The sequence below is a fragment of the Pavona decussata genome, unplaced genomic scaffold (assembly GCF_977016875.1).
Source record: "Pavona decussata unplaced genomic scaffold, jaPavDecu1.1 SCAFFOLD_49, whole genome shotgun sequence".
Lineage (NCBI taxonomy): Eukaryota > Metazoa > Cnidaria > Anthozoa > Scleractinia > Agariciidae > Pavona > Pavona decussata.
The window spans coordinates 1,039,534-1,057,500 of record NW_028145471.1 but is presented as its reverse complement, the minus strand read 5'-3'; the positions used below and the strand labels follow the sequence as shown (position 1 = coordinate 1,057,500).

General features: G+C 38.7%; 2 protein-coding genes across 5 annotated transcripts in view; both read right to left on the bottom strand.

The window, feature by feature from the left end:
- LOC146481523 (alpha-1,3-mannosyl-glycoprotein 4-beta-N-acetylglucosaminyltransferase C-like) overlaps positions 1-17,967 on the bottom strand; it is a 41,757-nt gene that overhangs the window by 16,294 nt on the left and 7,496 nt on the right. For both annotated transcript variants that reach the window (XM_085108301.1, XM_085108302.1), the window contains exons 1-2: positions 15,943-16,175; positions 458-523 (exon numbers count right to left, since the gene is read on the bottom strand). In XM_085108301.1, coding sequence (XP_084964427.1) covers positions 458-523; positions 15,943-16,108 — 232 coding nt within the window. In that variant the 5' untranslated portion in view covers positions 16,109-16,175. Of the gene's footprint in view, positions 1-457; positions 524-15,942 lie in introns of those variants that run through there.
- On the bottom strand, positions 8,278-16,033 carry LOC146481525 (alpha-1,3-mannosyl-glycoprotein 4-beta-N-acetylglucosaminyltransferase C-like). 3 transcript variants are annotated; one of them, XM_085108310.1, is made up of 4 exons: positions 15,943-16,033; positions 11,301-11,360; positions 10,428-10,511; positions 8,278-9,936 (listed from the first exon to the last, which is right to left on the bottom strand). In XM_085108310.1, the coding sequence occupies exons 3-4, from the start codon at positions 10,477-10,479 to the stop codon at positions 8,783-8,785; spliced, it is 1,206 nt and encodes a 401-aa protein (XP_084964436.1). In that variant the 5' UTR covers positions 10,480-10,511; positions 11,301-11,360; positions 15,943-16,033; the 3' UTR covers positions 8,278-8,782. The 3 variants fall into 3 exon arrangements, with proteins under 3 accessions (XP_084964436.1, XP_084964437.1, XP_084964438.1); XM_085108311.1 differs by lacking the exon at positions 15,943-16,033 and having other exon boundaries at positions 11,301-11,430; XM_085108312.1 differs by lacking the exons at positions 11,301-11,360; positions 15,943-16,033 and having other exon boundaries at positions 10,428-10,558.

Here is a 17,967-nt window from a genome sequence, read left to right as displayed (position 1 = left end):
GACAAATATCGGGTACTATCGGCTTATTGACTACGTTTTCGATGATCGATTTCGATCGCCATGTTACGCCCTGAGTTTAGCGAATAATGAACAACTTGTGTTCAGCAGTTTGTCTTTTCCGCTAACACATGTCTAGCCTCCCACGCAGCTGTTTTTACAGGAGTCGTTTTGTTCTTCTCCTGCATGGGAGGCCAGCCGGGGAGCTGGTTTACACATCGTCAGGGATGGAATCATAAAGAAAATAGGAACAATCTGATTCTTTCGACTCCCGATTTCATCAAACTTATTACGATCCGCTCATGTCTCTGTTGTCCAGTTAACACAAGTTCGTAAGAGCTCTGACTTACAGTGGAACCTCGATATAACGAAGTCTTCGGTACAACGAACGATTTTCTCCAGCACGGCTCAAGATTTCATAAATTTGGCGCATGCAATGTGAAAATGGATGTTCGCTTACCGTTGAAGTGCTTCACTGGATCCTTTGCCGTTAAACCGTTGTCAAGTCTAGCGCCGTTGGCGAGGGCTGATATAACCACATATAGCAACCAGATTACCAAAGTTAATGCTATCAGTCGGATGAACTTTCTGCGCCTTCGATGGCATTTGAAAGTCCGATACATGGCCAAGAAGTTGTTGTGTTATATGGCATGTACTAAAACCCGAAATGGAAACTAAACCGGCGAAACGAAACGAAATGTCTGAAATGACTCAAAATATGGTAAAATACGAAAAAAAGAAAAAAAAAAAAAAAAAAGGAGACAAAACACTGGCTATTTTCGGCGCGAAAACAATAGCACGTGTTTGTTTTTTACTTTTTCTGATAACGAGTTTCGTTGTAATATAGTCTTCAGGCATTTTCTATTTAACAATTAGATTATTCGCTCTCGATTTCTATCGCGTGATAGCTGATGAGGGCGCAGCCCGAATCAGCTATCACGCGATAGAAATCGAGAGCGAATAATCTAATTGTTTTAGTATAAATCTACTAGTCGTTCAAAACTAAACAAGTAAATTATCTATATCCTCATCGCAGACACTTCGAAAACGCGGCGAAGCGGCCGCCATTTTGTTGAAAACCGCTACTCACTATCTATCACAGAATAGATAGCGAGTAGCGTAGCCAATCAGAGAACAGCATTCGTGATAGAACACTAGTATATTTATACTAATGAATATTATACAATGAACTGTGTAAAACTCGCGTTTTGATTGGTCTAGAGGAGTGTGTGATTAGAGTATAGACGCACGATTGACGTCATCGAGTAGTGTGACCAGCGCACGTGATCAGAGTCTAGAGTCCAGCCAGAGTGACTGGTCAACAAAGTTTTGCAAACTGTTTTTGCGAGTAGCGGACAAACACAGGCAAATTTTCCGGCGTAGGAAAGGAAAACTGTCCAATAAAAAATTGGACAAAGACCGTTGAGAGTGACCTCAACCAGGATAAAAAAGCTAGAACTTTGTTGTGACGTGAAAAGGAAGCAAATATTTGTCAAAATATGTCGCCGATAGAAATCCGGTGATGGCGAGTAATCGATTACAAATTGCAGTGAAGCGACTAACATGCTAGCGCTGTAATATTTTGGGGTCAGGATTTCCTTCTGGAATAAAGGTTAGTTTTGAAAATATTGTTAGTGAAATTCTTTCGGATTATACTCTAATTTAGACGATCACAATTGCGTGTGTGTAGTAGTCTTAAACTGAGTTTGCTGGAAAGTTTTTGACTCAGCTCAGGCAACGCGATGCTTACTCACGAAATGTGTTGAAATGTCTTGGTTATTGTATAAAACAAATAGATTCCATTTTGCCGTGGGTCTGTACTCTGATAACGCACAGAGGACGTCAAAACGTGGTGAGAACATCAGTCACGCTACTCGCCTGCGGCTCGTAGCGTACTTCTTTGTTCTCACCACGTTTTGACGTCATCTGTGCGTTATCAGAGAACAAACGCACGGCAAAATGGAATCTATTTATATATTATACAATGAACAGTGTAAAACTCGCGTTTTGATTGGTCTAGAGGAGTGTGTGATTAGAGTATAGACGCACGAATGACGTCACGAACTACAAAATTCTTGTAGTCCTCCGTAGCAATTTTTTTTTGTCGAGAAAACGTTGAGGTTTGAAAGGATGAAAGTTACGACGAGCTAATTCCGGACTGGTGTAATGACGATTTAGACATAAAATGTGCTGAAGCAGTCGACGAATTTGAAAAGAAAAGTCGTTTCGCTTGTTTAAGCGATACAGAAATGGAAAAGGTACTCGAAGATTCCCACTCGAAGTCGACGAAAAGACACACAAAATGGGTCATAAAACTATTCGAAGGTGAGAAAAATGATTTCTTTTCTACCCATTTACAACGACAAAGATTTAGTAAAATTTTCTTTGCTAAAACTCTTAATTCTTTCCATAGACTAGCGTCGTGAACGAGGAATGACAACACCATTGTTGCAAATGAGCGACATTGAACTAAACGAGTTTTACCTTGAAGCAAGAACTGCGAAAGGAGAACTGTACAGTCGCTCTGCACTTCTGGGATTCAGAAATTTATTCGAGAGACACTTGAATAATAACAGTCGAGTTGTAAAAATTTCCAAAAATCCTTTTTTTCAAAAAAGTAACTTGATGCTAAGCTCCGAATTAACCGCAGGGAAGGAAAGGAAAACGTGAAACACAGGCCAATAATTGAGGCAGCTGACCTCGTACGAGTTCAGTCCAGTGAGTTCACCTGCATGAATACTCCAGCTGGTCTTCAGTGAAGAGTGTGGTTTTTTTTATCTCCCTTTACTGGTGCAGAAGAGGGCGCGAAGGTCAAAGAGACTGACTCGCTCCAGTTTCGAGTTTTTGAAAGACGGAGAAGGACGCGAATTCGTAGTGATGACACACGACGAAGCAACCAAAAATCATCCCGGGGGCGAAACCGACAAGCAGTCAAGTAACCAGGCTGTACAGCACGGGAAAACCCGATGATGCCTTCGCCTCCGTCAAACAGCACGTGTCAAAGCTGAACCCACTATGCAGCGCTTTCTAGCGATTCTTGATCCCGTTTGATACGAAAACAAGCCGCTGGGAGTCAATTCCCTCGGTAACATGATGAAGTCAATTTCCACAGGCTGCAATCTTTCAAAGATTTACACCAACCACTCCGAAAGAGCCACGGCTATCAGTTTGTGGTCAGATGCAGATATTCCAGACCGTCATATCACCTTCGTCTCCGGGCACAGGAACGAGTAAAGCCTTGCCTATTACAGTTCGGTACCGTCTGCTCCGCAGCTGAGAAAGTTCTCAGACACAATTAATATTTCAAATGCACTTGCTGGTCGTACTGCTTCGACGGTTCAGACTCAGTCCAGCACCACGGCCCTGAAGCGTGTCCTGGTTCCAGTCACAAGTACCACAACAAACCAGATTGCCGTCGACGCTTCCCTCTCCATGAATGCATTTCCTTCGGGATTTTTCAGCTCTTGCAACATTGGAAACGTTCATGTTTACCTGGGATCTAAACCCAACCAAGGGGAAAAGTAAACTGAACTTGATTGAAGCCAGACCGATTAATAAATCGACGATTTTCATTGACTTTTGGCGCCAAACTTTCGCTTCACCCTCAATTCGAATGAAAGAGTGCGATTTTGCATAAATTAAGTTGACAGACTATTGACCAATCACAACACTCGTTAGCTTTAAAGTAGCCAATAGGCGTAGTTTCTTTGTATAGATTACCAATGACGTAATAAAAAAACTATTTTTGCCCCTCAATCCCCGCGCAAATCGTCAACATGAAGATTTTCAACAACGTTTCCAATATTTCGTACGGGACCATATCCAAACAATGTATAAAACAAATAGATTCAATTTAGCCGTGCGTGTGTACTCTGATAACGCACAGAGGACGTCAAAACGTGGTGAGAACATCAGTCACGCTACTCGTCTGCGGCTCGTAGCGTACTCCTTTGTTCTCACCACGTTTTGACGTCATCTGTGCGTTATCAGAGTACACACGCACGGCTAAATGGAATCTATTTGTTAAATCAAACTTGGGATAGCATGTGCTATTCACCTTTATTTCGATGAACACGGTGAATAACGGTCAAAAGTAAAACAAAATCCCAAAACAAGGGATGAAAATCAACTTTCTTATATTGGTATACATCTTGACAATTTCCTTGCATGCGTGAATTCAAGAAAACGAAAAAAAAATTTTAATAATAACGGAAACAGATAACACTTACAGGGGCTCTGTATGGGGTTTAGTGTTTAGTGTTATTTGCCTATAATTTTTAGTGTTTACTGTTAAATTGGCCAATTTTTTATATATTTACTGTTTCCGGAGAAAATACTGTTAAGTGTTGGAAGGTTTTTCGTGAAAAACGTATAGCCTTTTAGCATTGTAAATTCTCATCTGCTCTTCGAAAATCAGTTCATGAACTTTGAGCCTGTGCTCAAAGGGGCTGTAGTCTCTTTTTTCGACTCATGCGCAACGTAACAGTATTCTGGGAAACTGGAACATCTGGACGATTAGGTATGGCACATATGCATGAGCTTTTGACCGTGAAGGAAGGAATGACATTGATCTGTCATTTTTGTTCAGCATTGTATCCTATTCAAGAGAAAATGAATACTGTAATAACACTGTAAAAAATATCTTTCACACGTGAATATAACGACGAGAGATAGTCGAAAATTTTTGGATTTCTCCTCGAAAATCTTCGGCAGTCTTAGGGAATCTTCGGTAGCCTTCGGACATTTCGTCGTTACATATAACCCAGCACTTCCTCACCTCTCTAATATATTACGTAAACATTTTAACATATTACTTTGCTCCGACCGTTGCAGGGACGTTTTTAAACACCCACCTATCGTCGCTTACAGACGCACTTCCAACCTTCGCGACATTTCAGTTAAAGCACAGCTACCGACTGTCACCGCTCCTAACAACACTAATTCACCACCAGGATCTTTCCGCTGTGGACAAAATTGTGCCACTTATCCTTGCATTACTAACGGTCTTAAACATTATACATTTTCTTCCACAGGCGAAACCCGTAACATCACTTCACACATAACCTGTAACACCAAAAATTTAATCTACATGGTACAATGTAACCTCTGCCATTTACAATACATAGGTGAAACTAAGCGACGTCTCAAAGACAGATTCAACGAACATAGACGCCCAGTTGACAAAACTAACATTACATCCAAACCAACTACTGTTTCTGAACATTTTCTTTCTCAACCTAACCACTCCCACACTGACATGCAACTAATACCACTTGAAGTTATCCACTCCTCATGTGATTCAATCAGAAAAGCCAGAGAGTCTTTTCTTATAGATTTAGCGGGGACATTGGAACCCCACGGTTTGAATAGACGTGATGAATTGTAATTTTTTAATTTTATTTTACTTAATTCCTTATCCTTTGGTACCACCTTGTAAACGTCATTTCCGTCGCTCCTATGTATTGCAACATCCTCCATAATATAATATTGTAATTTCATTTATATAATTTAGTAACATCTAAACCTGAAGAAGGTTGGCTTGGCCAGCCGAAATATTGTTTTAAAATATCATCAAGTTACGTTGTGTCTGCCTTGCAGTAGTCTTTGGACTTCTCATCGTCTATTTCCGAAATGATCGGGAATCGTCAGCAAATGGCTGAAAACTTCTTGGTATACCAAACAAAATAATATTGGCCTTTATGGAGCCGTTTTTGTTTCTTTCTGGCTAAAATTTACTGTTACGGTGAATTTTTTTCTGTTAGTGTTAAAATGCCTAAAATTTAACTGTTTCAGGTTACAGAGCCAAAAAATTAAGTGTTAAATTAATTATAAGTGTTTAGTGTTATCGAGGTGCCCCCATTCAGACACTTGTTACACCATCTTTACATGGATCAAAACTGATCCATTACTGAATCTTATAATATAATAACGAAAAGATCGGTACGCCTAATAACTCATTCAGGCGCCTAAAAAAATCCGTAGTTCTCCTGTTACAATGGTTTCTGTCGTTTAAAGATAGCTTTATTTAAAGTTTAGAGAATGTGATTACATGAAAACTTCTAGCAACATTTTGTAGTTTTTTTGTGCTTATTTTATGCTCAGTACTTTACGCGAGGAAATGCATAAGGTCTCCGTAGGAGTAAATTTACGTTTATTAACGCCCTATGCATAATGCATGTATTCTTTCTTATACTGAAAAACGACGTGCAGCAAAGGTAAAAACCTATTTTGATTCTGCTACCATCTGCAGTCCTACCAGGTAGTCACCAGGTTACAATTTGCAGTTATGCAAAACTCAAAACTAAGCGGTCCATGGTTCATAGCATCTGCCCCGGGAACGACGACATGAAGTCTTACTAGTTTGTTGAAGACCGACCTTTTTATTTAGTAAATCCTTTATTTAGAGGCTAGCACAAAAAAGGGAAAAACACTAATAAACTTGTGGCCCTCTATCTTTAAGTAAATAAACTAGGAAATTACAAAGGTGAAATCAATGTACAATGAGATCAAGAACTACGGATAAAAATGCGGCAGGGCTAATTGCTCCTTTAAAAAAATTATTCATGAGGGCACGTTTAAAATATATAAAAGATATGAGAGAAGCTTGTTTCTTTAGGTGAGATAAGCTATTACTGTAACTGTATCATTGGACGATCCAGTTTTTTTAAACTCATTATTGTTATAAGGTCGTTTACTTATTTATTTATTTATTTATTTATTTATTTATTTATATCTTTTATTTACTTATAAAGTTATTTATTTATTTACAAAGCTTGGACCAAGAAACAGGAGCAATAATGGTGGGTTCTTACAACAGAACTGGGCTCCAAAGAATGTGTCTTCTGTGAGAAAATTACTACATAAATTATGGAGTAAAAAAAAAGATTATATAAAACAAACTACTTCATTACTAATACTACTAAATACAAACAACCATAAATAATAAAACGTGATGAACTGCACCATTTAAAACGTCTTGAGAGGGCAAAAAAAAAAAAAAATTAAAAACCGAAGAACAAAACAATGCTCCCAACCCTAAAAGCAATACAGCTGCAGGTTATCAGGGTCCAGTGAAAATAGAGCTTTTGTAAGGTGCTGCAGGTCTTCTAAAAAAAGTTATAGGAGTCATCGTAGTAGCAGTGTTAGGAGTGTCAAGTGGAGTAGAAAGTTTAAACAGATTGATGTCCTGGTGTTAATAACTTTAAGGTTGTAAGCATGAATGAAAACTTCATTAGAGCATCATTATCATCATCATTATCATTAAGCATCATTATCATTAATGAAAGCATCATTATTAAGCATCATTGTTTGAGGTTGTAAGCATTATAGAAAGTATCACTAGAGCGGTTTTCAGTCGAGTGCCGAAATCAACCAATGAGAGACAAAACCACACCCAATTGTACAATGTTCTCACGCGTTTTCCCGCACTTGGCACCGGTAACATGTATTTGCTTCGAGTTCTGAATGGTTCAGTTGCTATTGGTGAGGGTAATTACTTTGGTGTTGGTTTTACGACGCTCATTTGAAAACCGCTCTTTGAAATTTGATTAATATTAAACTGCGAGATGGAGTTAAGAGAACGGAGAGAGACTGGTAAATTGTTCCGTAACTTGTGTAGGCGATTAAAAGGTCATATAACATTTCGGAACAAGTAGATCAGGTAAAGTTGAACCATTGCGAGTGGAACGACCAACCTTCTTTCATTAATTGGAATGGTATAATGGCCCGAGCGACATCTTAAATAAAGAAATGTGGTCTTTAAGCTTAAGCTTTTATGAAACTGGCAACAGATAAAGTTTAGAAAGGTACTCATGATGTGATAGTGTCCATCCAGCTCAAATTAAAAAAAAAAAAAAAACGTACCTGCGCATTTAATCATACTTTCATACGAATTTCGGTATTATAAAATTAATATATACTCTTATCAACGTTTATTGCCGTAACATGGCATATTTAAAATGGCCGGCGTCAGCTTACCTCAACTACCAGAAGTCTTCAGGGTTTTTATGGTTATTACAGCTATTTGTTATTTAAACCTCACTGGCATTACAAAGATTAAATAAGAAAGAAAATGAAATGAATTCCAGTAGTTGAATCCAGCGATGCTCATTGGTAAACCACATCTACACGAGGAATAATGGACCTTAACCAGCGAAGACGACAACGCCAGCGCAAACTTAACCTAAAATTAAATTCCAACTCATTTAGATTGTGTAATGGAGCTGAATTTGTAGCCGGGGTGGCATCCCCGTGTGCTCATGTTCCCCATAAAACCTCGAACTTGGCATTTAACGTTGTTGTTTTGCAGAAGACTGCAAGTTAATCTACCAAAGTGAAAAAGCCCATACAGGGCCATTGTTTTACTTAATAAAACTTTTTTTTTTACATTCTCGTTGCATCGTCGTCGTCGTTGCTAAAAGGGGCAGTGTCACCTATTTATTTTCAGTTTTGTTAACAATAACCCTACTAAATCAGAGAAACTATTACTATATTAATTATCTTTGGCAACTGATGGCTAGGATGGAAATGAATTGCAACTTGAAAAAATTGGCCAATTTTTCCAAGTTCTTCCTGTGTATTTTGGTTTATTCTTCCTCGGAGAAATCATTTCATATTTTCCTTCCATAGCCGTAAGATCAATTTTATGTTAGAAAAGAGGTTTGTAAACAAATATTTGAGTAGTTGTGATCAATGTGAAGCAACGCGTCTGTAACAGTGCCTCTTTAAGGTCGAAAGACCTCAAATAGTTAGTTAACAGCTGTATGTGCTACGCCTAAGAGCTAGATTAAAAAACATCTATTTCCCTCACAAAAAGCCATTCACGTTGTTCTCCTGTCACAACGATCAGTAAACAAGACAGTTGTCTCCTCTCGTTCCAGGTAACCTTTGCCTCGCCATCTTTAAAATCAGAAATTGTCTTAAAACCTTTGCACAATTTTCCGACGCCATCTGCTACCATTTCGTTGCCTTTCGACCCAAAGCTTGCCTGCAGAACGCCTGACTTAAGTTTATCGTTGAACGCGAGATTTGAGCCTGTGCCCACAAACACCTCACGGACAGCGGTTGTACGTATAAAATTAATAAGAATGAAGTCATATTTCCTTATATCCTTGGCCCAGAAGTAGCCGCTGCCTTTATTGTACACATGTTCCGGTTTTGTTCCAGCGGTAGAGTTCATCATTGAGCTGGTAATAATGGCCGGTGGATTTAAACCCTTGTACTTAATGTCATACTGATCAAAGTATGTCTCCTTCAAATTATGGGAGACCTTATTTTCTGATAAAGAGGAATTGTCTCCGATATGCTGAAAAAGTGAAGCTGGTGGTAATATAAAATTGTCGTGGTATTTTATCTTTCGCCAGTAAATAATCAGCCAATCTATTGGCATTTCGTCGTACATCAGGTAGAAGTATGTGGCGATATTTTCAAGGTCACTGGAGTGATAAACCTTGGCTGTGTGACCCATGCTAGCTGGATCTAACACGGGCCATGGGTTTATCTGCGAAGTGATGAAATCTACAAGCTTTGGATAAAAGCTAGGTGCCGGGATTAAGTCATCTTCTAAATGAAGGTAATATTTCGACAGGTCTTTGCAATAGCACATGAGAAATGTAAAGTCAATTACCAGCTTTGATCGCCAAAATGTTCTCTGTGCGGAGTCACCAAATTTTTTTTTCATGTTTGAGAACGGAGGGTAGTAATCTCGAGGTGCAAATATCACATGAAGAAGGTCTTGATAAATGTATTTCTTGAACCCAGTCGAGAGCTCCGTCAGAGTGGTGAATTTAGCAGTTTCATCAAAATCGGCCAAGAATATCACCATAAAAACTTCTGTACTCTCCTTCTCGCTTAGGACGTCCAACAAAAGTTTAATGGTTTTCGCGAGATAGTTTTTTCCTGAAGGTCGTGTAATTGACGAAATTCCCATGGTAATAAATCCTTTAAAAAAAAAAGAACAAAAAAGAAAACATAACTGCATTAATCAAATTAAGAAAAAATGAACGCAGATCAGAAGTGATAGCAAGAAAGAACGCACAGACTTGATCGGCTGAATGAATGAAATCAAGGAAGGAAGGAAGGAAGGAAGGAAGGAAGGAAGGAAGGAAGGAAGGAAGGAAGGAAGGAAGGAAGGAAGGAATGAAGGAAGGGAGGAATGAAGGAAGAGAGGAAGGAAGGAAGGAAGGAAGGAAGGAAGGAAGGAAGGAAGGGAGGAAGGAATGAAGGAAGGAATGAAGGAAGGAAGGAAGGAAGGAAGGAAGGAAGGAAGGAAGGAAGGAAGGAAGGAAGGAAGGAAGGAGGAAGGAAGGAGGAAGGAAGGAAGGAATGAATGGACGGACGGACGGATAAATGGATGGATGGATGGATGGATGGATGGATGGATGGATGGATGAATCAGAACGTTCCTTGATATTAATTTCCGCAAAACTTACTTTTGTCTCGTGGATATGTTCCAACTTTGTTTATTTCGGAGGAGTTTATCATCTCTTTGTTCAGGCAAACAGACGGTGGTCCATCTGTAAAAAGTACAGTAAATCAATTAGGCTTGATAGTTATGTGAGCTTTCGTACTTTTTTTCTGCAGAGACAAACTGTACCCTCACAAAAAAGGTCAAGAGAAACCGTGTTGGCCTGCAGCGAACGAACGAGGGAGGGAGACGGAGCATTCGTGAGTGTGGAGCGCGAGAGAAGAAATGAGGGATCGGGTTCTACGCTAGTGGATCCCCTGTTTTCTTTTTCCAGGAACTACAGTTTCGCTCGTAGTTTTTCAATGTTATTGTTAAAAACAAATCAACGGCAGTTTTTAAGTTGTCTGTGCTATTTTGTAATGGGCATTTGAACCCTCTTTTTTATCGGTGTTGTTTGAAATTCTTGTATTTTTGGTGGTAGCGGCCGGCCATATACGTAGACCAATATTACACTGAGAATAACTGAATATCAGTCGATTTTCTTAAAGCCGGTTTGTTTTCTTGCTTGCTTTATCGTCGTGGAAAAAGGCGAAGACTAGTTTGTTTGTTTGTTGAAGTAATTTCGAAATTGTACACGATGTTTCCGTTCATGCAAAGTTACACCGTGGGCCGCACATTCACGCGTGCGCGTACTTGTGTGCACACAATTACGTTGGGTGATCAAACGGATTCGCAAGTGAGGCCTGGCCCAGGCCTATCCATTTTCGTTTGAAAACCCAAGTTTTTTTTTCCGTTTTAGCTCACATTCATATGCATCCGATGAAAACGTTCATATAAAACGTAAATAGCATTTTGGTGTTCTAGTGTCAGTGGACTACAGGAGTCAAGCGAAACTTACACTTCGTGGTACGCCTTGAATCGTACCTTCCTTAACTGAGCTTCATGAGTGAAATTTCATCTACAAAAAACAGGAACGTATGTATTAGAAAAGTTGTGTGCAATCCTGTACACCTGTACACCTGTACACTCACAGGCATCGCAACAACTCGATAAGGGCAGAATAGCTTCAGAGTCTTCTTGTGCATGCACAGACAGTCCAGCAGCACGATGTAGGCACTTGACTTATTAAAATTGCGCTTTGCAATAGTATCGGCCTTGCAATCATTTTCGGATATTTTTACATCCGCACTGTGATGTCTGGCGGGCGGACAACACACAAGGCAAACGTTTGGAGACCGAAAAATTCAAAATATCGATTCAACTGCCTGAAGCAAAAGGGCATGTACGTTGAAAATCCGACGGGACAAGTTAAAGATATTAGCGGCAATGGTTGGCGTAAAACCTGTGATAAAAGGCATTAAAACACAGCGCCTCAACTAGTTTGGGCACTTAATTAATGCGTATTGATGCGGTAGAACCACCCGTCGTTTAGAGACAAACATATGTTTCTCTGGTTCCGAAGCAAGTGGCAGAAAAGGAAAGAGAGAAGCTACTTGCGGTAGGGGACAGCTCCAGGATGAATAAAAATCAGCCACATATCTTTTTTTTTTTTTTATTTAATTTATTACTGACATTACTTACATTACAGTATTAAATCCACTTTCATTACACTACTAAACTCTACCTAGCTGCAAAACTACCATCTAACACTATTTTTTATTTTTAATTAATTACAATATTGCATTATGAATAGGCAGCTTAACAAATAGAAAACGAGCGAAAAACAACAAAGAGCAAGAACAACAACAACAGAAACTAGTGTAAAGCGGTTCAAGGGGTCTCTCAAATAACCACATCTTCGATAGCCTCCCACGCAGTCGTTTTTTGGGGAGGAGGTAATACGACTTCCCTAAAAACGACTGCGTGGGAGGTTACATCTTCGATGAATTTGTCAGAGGTTCGATGCTTCAAGCATTGATTAAATAGGAATTCCCGTTTAATCTTTAAGTGCTTAAAGCACTTCGAAGCCACACAGGTAGCAGTCACAAGAAAGAGACCCTGTGAAACTTTTTCTGCAAAAAGCACTAATAAATGCTAATGATGATGATGACAATGATAAATAAAGTTTTCAGGCGAAAATCGTCTAAAAGTTAAGAACATCCACACCCACTCTTCCTAAAATGAAAATTAAGTGTTTATTTATTTTAAGAGTAATCAATTTCTTCAAACAGTGAGACAAAAGTTGTGTCGATGGAGACCGGCGTTAAATGATGCAGTCTTGTTAAAAAAAAAACCCTACCAGAGCATGCACAGAAACTACAATAGTATCAATAGTCTTTTGCTGTGGATGGCTTAGATGGAAAGGGATCGTAACTTGAAAAAATTCACCAATTTTTTCAAGTTCTTCCCGTGCATTCTGGAGAAATCGCTGAAACCCAATTAAAGTTTATTATTACTTGGCAAAATCATTTCAAATTTTCTTCCCGGTGCTCTAAGAACAATTGCAAGTTAGAGAAGAGGTTCTTTGTCAAAAATGTGAGCAGTTTTGGTAAAGAGTGCTTAATCGCGATTTAGCTAAATTTCGTGTGTGATCCCCGGAAATATACAAGTCAAGATCTCGACACAAAAATATAAGAGGAGCATGCGTTGTCTGCTCATCAAGAGCATTCGTAGTCTTCTGAGGCGACGACAAAGCGCTTTCACGATTGCTTTTCGAAACAGGAAAATGGCCAGATTGACAATAATAATTTCATTTATACAACCATCGTCGAGGTATAAAATAGCCTAGCAGAAAGAAAAATAAAAACCATTCCATCAGCCTAGACTGGTATATTGTGGTCCTGTGATGACAGCTTTGATATGCCCCATGATAAAATATTTGCTTCACACATTAGTAGCTAGCCAGGTTTATAACATAGAGGGCAAAATTACTGAATGCTGATTGGTCGAAAGAGAGGGCATATTTTCTTCATTTTCTTCATTTTCCTTTCACCGAGGGCAAAATTACCTACTCCTGATTGCTCGAGAGGCAAAAATACTTGTTCCTGATTGGCTGAGCACGTTATTTTTACATGTAGGTGGTCTGTATGAATAAATTTTTCAATCTGTATGTCTTGATTCACGGAATTTCTTCACCATGCGAGAGCCAAACCATATCTATTACTGTCCTCTGTGTATAAAAAGTGTAAACAAACCGAAATCCTCCAGCGCATACTAAATTCGCCCATGTGACAACACGATCAAATTACGCTGCACAATTTTGGCATTGACTGGACCTGTTCATTCACCACTCTGAATTTTATACAACATTGCTTTTTTACTGCAATATTCAACAAAATTAAAACAGTAGCCACATGCAGTCATAGACTACCTTTTATATAACCTTGGCATCGGTTCGCAGGTTTGACATCTTTCCTAAACATGACAAAATGATAGGTTTTACGCCTATTTCCCTGGGGCCATCGTACGTATTTGAAGAAGACACTCGGGGACAGGGCTTTTGCTGCTGCTGCACCATCACTCTCTCAGGTAAATTAAGGCACGGGCCCCCAATTTATCACTCAAAAAGTGAAGGGGGTGATCTATCTCAGAACACGTTGGCAGTAGAAGGTTCTAACTTTGCCAGATATACTTGCCAGATACATATATTGACAAGTTGTGTCAATTTGGTGTTTTTTAATTATGTAAATGTTGTCACGTGACTTTGCACGGCCACAATTTGTTAAAAATAATGAAAGCAAAAATGGCAACACTTTTCGTTGTGAGATATTTAACCTGATTGGTACAAGACAACTTGAAATAAATGCATCTACAAAACTGTGCCTGCAACCTGTTGAATTTTTAAATAATTTTTAAAATACACGGAATTTTCGATTAGTACTCAGTCCTCCAAGGCAATTATCCCCCTAATTTAGGCCTTTGCTTAGAAAACTTTTAAGAGGGCCAAGCACAGAAGTGATATATTAAACGCCCTTAATATTATGAAAATGATAAATAAATTTAGGACACAAGAAAAAGTGTTGCCATTTTAAGATAAAGCTTTTTCAGCCGATGGAAGTCACGTGACCTAGTTTGAACAATTTAGAAGTACCAAATTCCCGCAAATCAATAATGTATATATCTGTCAAAGTTTCATCTGTCTACATCAAAAGTGTTTAGAGATAGAAAACCCCCACACTTTTTGAGAGAACAATTTTGGGCCCATGCCTTAATTCACGCGAGCTGGAATAAACTGCCGAGTGCAATAAGGGACGAGGACAATCTTAAATGCTTTAAGTCCAAATTGAAGACATTTAGTTGCTTAAAATACACATAGCTTTTGATGTAAGAATAGGCCTTATCACGGTTTTCGACGCCATTTTGACGAGTAGGCAAACAGTCTTGAAATAAGAGTGTGTATGGCAATCCGATGTCAACTAATTTTCATAAAACGTCGCTTCTGAAAAATTCATGAATTGGAAACTTTTGGTACTAGGAAAAAAATTTTAAGAAAAAATTGAAAGGATGTAGCTGTCTTAGAAAGCGTCCAGTCGTGTTAAGGCCTATCGTAAATAACTATTTTTAATTAGTTATTTAAATTTCTTACATACTTTGTAAGGAGCATTGGTGTTTTAGCAACAATCGTCGCTTCGCTCCACTAAAAAATGACAGCGTAGAGAAGCGAAAGCCGGTAGTACAACTGAACAAACAGCACAAACACGCGATATTCCGAATTCGTCGTGGTTTAATTTCTCTTCAAACGTTCTTTTCTCATGAGCGCTGTGTCATATTTTACATTAGAGTCAACCGCCCAAAGGAATACCTTTGCATTTAAATTTCTCCACAACACATTCTATTTCTTATCGAATTTTATCTCCCTTTGTCTCCTCGACGAGAAGTTGAGCGACCTATCTTGTGATAATCGACTTTTATCGATAAATTAAACTTGTCGATTGGCAATTATCAACAAATATTAAATACTATTGACTTATCGACTACGTTTTCGATGAACGATTTCGATCGGCATGTTACGCCCTGAGTTTAACAACCTTTAAACAACTTACGTTCACCACTCTGTCTTTCCCGCTAACACATGTCTATAGCCTCCCATGCAGCCCTTTTTACGGGAGTCGAAATTACTCTTCTCGTGGGAGGCCAGCCAGGGACCTGGTTTACACGTCGTCAGCGTTCAAAAGAATATAAGTTCTAATATAAGAACAATCTGATTCTTTCGACCCCGATTCCATCGAGCTTATTACGATCCGTTTACGTCTCTGCTGTATGGTTTACACAAGTTTGTAAGAGCTCTGACTTACAGTGGAACCTCGATATAACGAAGTCTTCGATATAACGAACAATTTTCTCCAGCCCGGCCTTTTAAAATGTATGGAACAGAACCTTGACACAACGAACCAAATTCCCGAGTCCCTCGGCACTTGGTTTAATCGAGGTTCCACCGCACAATGAAATACAACCGAAACCGCGTCGTTCGTGGACATTATAATGTTGTATACTGACGGTTTATTATATTCATTCTTATCAGGTCTTCAAGAAACATCACTGAACAGTTCAAAATCTCAGAAACTTGGCGGGTGCCGATGTGAAAATGGATGTTCGCTTACCGTTGAAGTGCTTCACTGGGTCCTTTGCCGTTAAACCATTGTCAAGTCTAGCGCCGTTGGTGAGAGCTGATATAACCTCATATAGCAACCAGATTACCACACTTGTTAATGCTATCCGTCGGATGAAGTTTCTGCGCCTTCGATTGCATTTTAAAGCCCGATACATGGCCAAGAACAGTTGTTGTGTTATATGGAATGTACTAAAACCCGACACGGAAACGAAACGAACCCTCTGAAATGACTCAAAATATGGTAAAATATGAAAATGGCGCGAAGACAATAGCTCGTGTTTTTTTTGTTTTGTTTTGTTTTGTTTACCGCCTTGTTTGGTTCTAATGTAGCCTTCAGGCCCCAGTTGTTCAAAGGCCGGATAACTTTATCCAGTGGATAAGTCACTATCCGACAGTTTCAATCTGTCCAAAGATTTCAGTGTTTGCTCGTGCACAAGCGAATATGCACACTCTAACGACTGCTTAGTTGGGGAATGCACGGAAACCTTGGACAACATTTAACGTGCATGAAGTATATTTTAGACGCTGAAGAGTGCCTTATCCAGCGCATAAAGTTATCCCGCCTTTGAGCAACTGAGGCCAGGCCCTCTCTATTGAATAATCAAACTTTGGATAACATGTGGTATTGAAATTCACCTTTATGTCGATGAACACCGTGAATAATGGTCAAAAGTGAAACAAAACCGTGACCCCAAAACAAGGGGTCAAAATCAACTTTCTTTTAATGGTATATATCTTGACAATTTCCTTGCATGCGGGAATTAAAAAAAACGGGGAAAATTATTGATAATAACGGAAACAGATTCAACCACTTACAGGCATCTATAAATGGATCAAAATTGATCCATTACCGTGAATCTTGTCCTCCCTATAATGTAGAAATAATTGATAACGAAAAGATCGCTACGCCTAACTGATTCATCGCCAAAAAAAATCCATAAAATAGTATGTAACTATCTAATAATAATAATAATAGAGTTAATACTAATAATAATAATAATAATAATAATAATAATAATAATAATAATAATAATAATAATAATCAGTATATACCACACAAGTGAATAGTACTTTTCGCGCGCGCTGATTGGCTAGCTCGGAGGTGATTAGCCAAGTACTATTCACCTCCGAGCAGCCGAAGAAAAACAAGATGGCTTCCCGTTTCGCCACGGTCACTAAAGAGGAATTTATTTAGATAAACGAGACAGCTGTTACAAAAATACAAAATGACAACAAAGTTTAGTTTGACGGTATTAAATGGTAAGTTATTCAATCTTTCCAACCTCATATTCTAAGGCGAAAAATGAAACTACAATGCCTTGTTTACGAAAACTGCCGAGGACTATAATTACAATGTAGACAATAAAACATCTAATATTTTGGAGCATGGTTTCAAAATCAAGACGAATTTCACACAACGATTAAAGAAATGACACCTTAGCAACTAAACAAGTGTCTCAAAAAGTTTTAATTGTTCGTAAGAAAGCAAGACGGAACTTTCTACAACAAGAAATCGCTTACCGCGCGGCGCGTGAGATTTTAAAATTTCCCACCATATGTCGGTATACCGTCAAAAATAAAGGAATTTTGGCCCGCTAGTTATTCAGCTTGTGTGGTATATACTAAAACAATTATTCACCTCAGTTTCGGTGAAAGTGGTGGATATTTACCTCCACTTCGGTGAATAATTGTTAATAATAATTGTCTGCTTATATTTTGGTCTTTGTTGTCGCTGCTGTTGCTGCTGTTGTTGGTGCTGATGCTGTGCTGTTCTTTTCCTTTCTTTTTGTTTTTGTTTGTTTGTTTGCTCTGCTTTTTTTTTTTTGTTAATGTTTTATTAAGCTTGTCCTGTTTAGTTTTTTTTTTTTGCTTGGTTCAGTATATCTCTAACATATCTTAATTTATATACGTGTAATCTCTTGTACATTAATCCCAGGCTCTACAAACATTTCCTATAATTTGAGACCTCACCTATCCCAATAAAGCTCAGTGTCATTTCTTTGTTTACTTAAAA